The sequence below is a fragment of the Oncorhynchus mykiss genome, chromosome 10 (genome assembly GCF_057628025.1).
Source record: "Oncorhynchus mykiss isolate SJ-2025 chromosome 10, ASM5762802v1, whole genome shotgun sequence".
NCBI classification, from domain to species: domain Eukaryota; kingdom Metazoa; phylum Chordata; class Actinopteri; order Salmoniformes; family Salmonidae; genus Oncorhynchus; species Oncorhynchus mykiss.
In genome coordinates this window covers 82,529,912-82,535,911 of record NC_143031.1, presented here as the reverse complement: position 1 = coordinate 82,535,911, position 6,000 = coordinate 82,529,912, and the positions used below count along the sequence as shown (strand labels likewise).

Sequence of the window (6,000 nt, the reverse complement as noted above, 5' to 3'; positions counted from 1 at the left end):
CCTACACATGTAACCTCGTATTCCTCCTCCTCTTCCTCTTCATCTTCCTCAACCTCTGACCCTTCTATTATCACACATACATACTCTTCCTCTTCATCTCCTTCCTCACTCTCGCTTCTCTCCTGGTATTCCACATCTTCTTCTCTGTCTTTAACTACCCACAGAGAAGGATCTAAGAGGGAGGAAAGGTCTCGGATGAGAAAATGAACCCAACTCTGTGGTTCATTACCACAGGTCCCAGTTCTGGCATGACAATGAGAGACAAGGCAGTTGGCATGATAGCACAAATAGACATGGTGTCTGTCTGTCTTTGTGTGTGTGTGTGTCTCTCTCTCTCTGTGTATTTCAGCCTACTGTGGTTGTGGCTCTTCAGGTCCCATAAGGTCAGGCTCTCAAAGCAGCTCCTATCTCTCCTGGCTTGGTTTTCATTGGCTTGCTGGGAGGTAAACAAACACGTTTACAGATAAACAAACACAGTAAAACAAACAAGGAGAGTAAACAAACAAGCTGACAATACGTCTTTCTTCCACATTGTAGGAGGCTAATCAGACTAGTCCTTTAGAGACGTACCCGTGTGGCAATCTAATTAACATAATTTTTTAAAAGTCCCTATCAAAATCTTCTGTTTAATCTAGAGACATATTTTTGGGCTGCGTCTCCATCCACCACATCCGCCGACGTCTCCCTTCCACGTCTTGTGGGTGAAAGTGTCAGAGCTACAACGCTGTTTGTCAGCTCAGGAGACATCCCGAAAATCGTCTGTAGTTTCCGAATCCTTTGTGACCCCACTATGGAAAGGGGAGACTCTCACGAACAAGATGGTGGTCTCTGTTTCTCTCTACGACCCCCACAAATGTCACGGGACTCATCTGAAGGTAACCCGGTGCCAGTTGTAAAAATAAAAAAATAAACTGATTTATGGAAGTAGTTTTGTGCCAACAAAATAAACAAATATGTATTTCTTTCTGAGCTTTCTTATATCTCTTATATACAGGACAGACACTTCAAAACCTTATTTTTTGACTCTGTGTTCTGCCATTTATAAATTGTGTTCCTCTCAATGTATTTCTATGGGCTAAAGTAGCGAAGGCCAAAAATATATATATTTATATTGTTTTTTATAAATATTTACAGGGGTTCCTAAAATTCTCACTCAAGTAGCTAAATGATCCATGGTAGGATCATCTTACAACACTTCCATATGTTGGTTTACACATTTAGGAGCTCGTCGTATCACAGATAAATGTATTGAGTACCGTATAAACCTGAAAACATTAGGCAGCAGCCTCTACAAATAATGTATTTAAACTATCAAAATTTAGCTATTGAGCTTTTAATTTGTGGGGGGAGGTTTAGATCATAATTTAGCCTACTCAGTACTCACCTGCATTGTTCCTCAAAGATGCTCAGATCAATATGCATGGAAATATGAACATTCTGTCACATAGCAGCACAGAAACAAGTTGACACTCAAATCAAAACACAAAGACCGTGATGTCATAATGGAGTTGGGTTGGAACTGGAACCGTTTATAGAACTCATTCTGATAGGTCGTCATCAATACAACGTCACAATACGGTGGGAGGCGTTCTATTTTCCTGCTGGGGGGGGGGGGGGGGGGGGGTCAAGGAGACCAGCAGCTCCGCTAAAACCATTGACAACGGAGTGCCGTTTTCAAGGGTTTGATCAATAAATGTTAACTATTTAGTTGCAATATCATCGACTCTATTTATTAAATTTTACCTTAATTTAACTAGGCAAGTCAGTGATGGCCTAGGGACAGTGGGTTAACTGCCTTGTTTAGGGGCAGATCGACAGATTTTTACCTTTTCGGCTTGGGGATTCGATCTAGCAACCTTTCGGTTACTAGTCCAATGCTCTAACCACTAGGCTACCTGCCTCCTCTAACCACTAGGCTACCTGCCTCCTCTAACCACTAGGCTACCTGCCTCCTCTAACCACCAGGCTACCTGCCTCCTCTAACCACTAGGCTACCTACCTCCTCTAAGCACTAGGCTACCTGCCTCCTCTAACCACTAGACTACCTGTCTCCTCTAACCACTAGGCTACCTGCCTCCTCTAACCACTAGACTACCTGCCTCCTCTAACCACTAGACTACCTGCCTCCTCTAACCACCAGGCTACCTGCCTCCTCTAACCACCAGGCTACCTGCCTCCTCTAACCACTAGACTACCTACCTGCCTTCTCTAACCACCAGGCTACCTGCCTCCTCTAACCATTAGGCTACCTGCCTCCTCTAACCACCAGGCTACCTGCCTCCTCTAACCATTAGGCTACCTGCCTCCTCTAACTACTAGGCTACCTGCCTCCTCTAACCACCAGGCTACCTGCCTCCTCTAACCACCAGGCTACCTGCCTCCTCTAACCACCAGGCTACCTGCCTCCTCTAACCACTAGACTACCTACCTGCCTTCTCTAACCACCAGGCTACCTGCCTCCTCTAACCACTAGGCTACCTGCCTCCTCTAACCACTAGGCTACCTGCCTCCTCTAACCACTAGGCTACCTGCCTCCTCTAACCACTAGGCTACCTGCCTTCTCTAACCACTAGGCTACCTGCCTCCTCTAACCACTAGGCTACCTGCCTCTTCTAACCACTAGGCTACCTGCCGCCCATCTATGGGTTTTAGCATCAACACTCCAGTTGTCCTCAGTTGACCTGAAATACCACAAAGCTGAAATACCAGACACTAACCAGGTTTCCATTCAACCTTTTTATGCAAGTAAAGTACATGTCTGATAGATATTTAAAAAAAAGAAAGTCAGACAGGCCTGAAAGAAACAGAGCATTTAGTCGGTAAACTTTACAAATGCCGACAAAAACAAAATATGCTAGACAAGGTGAGATATTAAAATTAATTATGCAAGAAATGCTAGTGGAACAAATATTGATAAAGGCTAATAACCATCACATGGAACTCAACATGGAGTCACGCTGTGACGTGGTGTCTGGTCGTCCCGCTACGACTCAGGATAACATGCAGTTTAATTAGGCTACAGATTAAATAAACGATGATGATGGACTTCACAGGATGGTGAAAGTGAAAAGGTGATGAGTTTGATGCTCCTTTCCAATAAATATCGAGGGTCTTATTCCGGTGACATGATGATCGATGCTTGACTGCAGTTTGATACATTTTGTCCATAATAATTAATATAATTAATTAGGTTTCCATCCAATTGGCGACACATTTTCATGCAAATATTCTAGAATCCGGATAGAGAAAATACGCGCATTTTCCCCACTGTCGCTGTTTCCACCGAACTGACTCCTTGCATGTAAAAAAAGTAGTGCGTGATGACGTAAAGCATACAACAATTTTATTTTTTCTCTGTCACGTTTAGTCCCGCGCTCCCTCTTTCCGGGTTGTCGCCAGTGTGGTGATTATTGAGCGCACCTGTCACCATGGTTCCCGCGCGCCTGCGCCTCACGAGACTCACCTGGACTGCATCTCTTCCATGATTTCCATGCCTCTCTACCTGTCTCTCCCTCAGGTTCATTCCCCAGTCAGCCTTGTGGTTATCTTCCTGTTCTTATGTCACAAACGTTGTTCGTGGTTTGTTTTCATGTATAATGTATTATTAAATCCACACCTCGTACTTCTCGTCTCCCAGCGTCTGTGTTTTACATTCGCCAAATAAAAAAATAAAACAAGTTAAATCCGTTTCCATGGCATTTTCAACTCTACAGACAGTTGTTTTTTGGCACAGAAATGGTTGTGGTAAATAGCAAGTGTGCCTCCTCTGGTTTTGGGACGTGCCCTCCAACAGTGCAGACAGGATGTGTGGTTTAGCCTGAATTATGAGATTATTATGGAAAAGAGCGAGAATATTTTCATTTGTCAAACGGAAGTCAAGCATCTAGTCACCAGAATAAGATATTTGGGGGGATTTTTTTTTTTGGGGGGGGGGGGCATCAAGTGATGCCTCCTCTGCCCTTCCCCTCCCTCCCCTCCTCTGCCATTCCCCTCCCTCCCTCCCTCTCTCCCTCCCCTCCTCTGCCCTTCCCGTCCCTCCCCTCCTCTGCCCTTCCCCTCCCTCCCTCCCTCTCTCCTCCCTCCCTCCCTCCCTCCCTCCCTCCCTCCCTCCCTCCCTCCCTCCCTCCCCTCCTCTGCCCTTCCCCTCCCTCCCCTCCTCTGCCATTCCCCTCCCTCCCTCCCTCTCTCCCTCCCCTCCTCTGCCCTTCCCCTCCCTCCCCTCCTCTGCCATTCCCCTCCCTCCCTCCCTCCCCTCCTCTGCCCTTCCCCTCCCTCCCTCCCTCCCCTCCTCTGCCCTTCCCCTCCCTCCCTCCCTCCCTCTCTCCTCCCTCCCTCCCTCCCTCCCTCCCTCCCTCCTCTGCCCTTCCCCTCCCTCCCTCCTCTGCCCTTCCCCTCCCTCCCTCCCTCCCTCCCTCCCTCCCTCCCTCCCTCCCTCCCTCCCTCCCTCCCTCCCTCCCTCCCCTCCTCTGCCCTTCCCCTCCCTCCCCTCCTCTGCCCTTCCCCTCCCTCCCTCCCTCCCTCCCTCCCTCCCTCCCTCCCTCCCTCCCTCCCTCCCTCCCTCCCTCCCTCCCTCCCTCCCCTCCTCTGCCCTTCCCCTCCCTCCCCTCCTCTGCCCCTTCCCCTCCCTCCCTCCCTCCCTCCCTCCCTCCCTCCCTCCCCTCCTCTGCCCTTCACCTCCCTCCCCTCCTCTGCCCTTCCTCTCCCTCCCTCCTCCTCCTCCTCCCTTGTTTCCATTTCAGTTCTAAAGAGCCTTTCCAGAAAATGACCACAAAAACCACCAGCAACAACAACAACATGAACCCAAAAGCACTTAGCTGAAGCACGATCCCGCTCTGTTTTCACCAATGTGTCAAATCTAATCATCACGCACACTACACACACACACACACACACACACACACACACACACACACACACACACACACACACACACACACACACACACACACACACACACACACACACACACACATAAATCAAATCATCATTTTGAGTCTCTTTCTATTTTTTAGGGAGAAGTTCAGCTTTAATATTGCAGATATATATCCAATCCCCCATATATATGTTGTAAATATATATACACTAAATGACCAACAGTATGTGGACACCTGTTCGTCGAACATCTCATTCCAAAACTATGGGCATTAATATGGAGTTGGTCCCCCTTTGCTGTTATAACAGCCTCTTCTGGGAAGGCTTTCCACTAGATGTTGGAACATTGCTGCTATAACAGCCTCCACTCTTCTGGAAAGGATTTCCACTAGATGTTGGAACATTGCTGCTATAACAGCCTCCACTCTTCTGGGAAGGATTTCCACTAGATGTTGGAACATTGCTGCTATAACAGCCTCCACTCTTCTGGGAAGGATTCCACTAGATGTTGGAACATTGCTGCTATAACAGCCTCCACTCTTCTGGGAAGGATTTCCACTAGATGTTGTAACATTGCTGCGGGGACTTGCTTCCTTTCAGCCACAAGAGCATTAGTGAGGTTGGATTCTGATGTTGGGCGATTAGGCTTCACTTGCAGTCAGGGTTCTAATTCATTGCAAAGGTTTTCGATGGGGTTGAGGTCAGGGCTCTGTGCAGGCCAGTCAAGTTCTTACACATCGATCTCAACAAACTATTTCTGTATGGACCTCGCTTTGTGTACAGGGGCATTGTCATGCTGAAACAGGAAAGGGCCTTCCCCAAACTGTTGCCACAAAGTTGGAAGCACAGAATCATCTAGAATGTCATTGTCAATGTCATGAACCCCCCTCCCTCCCTCACCAACCCCCCCTCCCTCCCTCCCTCCCTCCCTCCCTCCCTCCCTCCCTCCCTCCTCCCTCCCTCCCTCCCTCCCTCCCTCCCTCCCTCCCTCTGCCCCTTCCCCTCCCTCCCCTCCTCTGCCCTTCCCCTCCCTCCCTCCCTCTGCCCTTCCCCCTCCCTCCCCTCCTCTGCCCCTTCCCCTCCCTCCCTCCCTCCCTCCCTCCCTCCCTCCCTCCCTCCCTCCCTCCC

General features: G+C 48.7%; 1 protein-coding gene across 1 annotated transcript in view; it reads right to left on the bottom strand.

The window, feature by feature from the left end:
* The window catches only part of LOC118936788 (phosducin-like protein 3), a 2,898-nt gene extending 2,105 nt beyond the window's left edge, over positions 1 to 793 (bottom strand). Inside the window, exon 1 of the mRNA XM_090188168.1 lies at positions 355 to 793. Within this exon, the coding sequence (XP_090044294.1) occupies positions 355 to 380 (26 nt within the window). The 5' untranslated portion in view covers positions 381 to 793. The remainder of the gene's footprint in view (positions 1 to 354) is intronic.
* Positions 794 to 6,000: the final 5,207 nt, after the last annotated feature.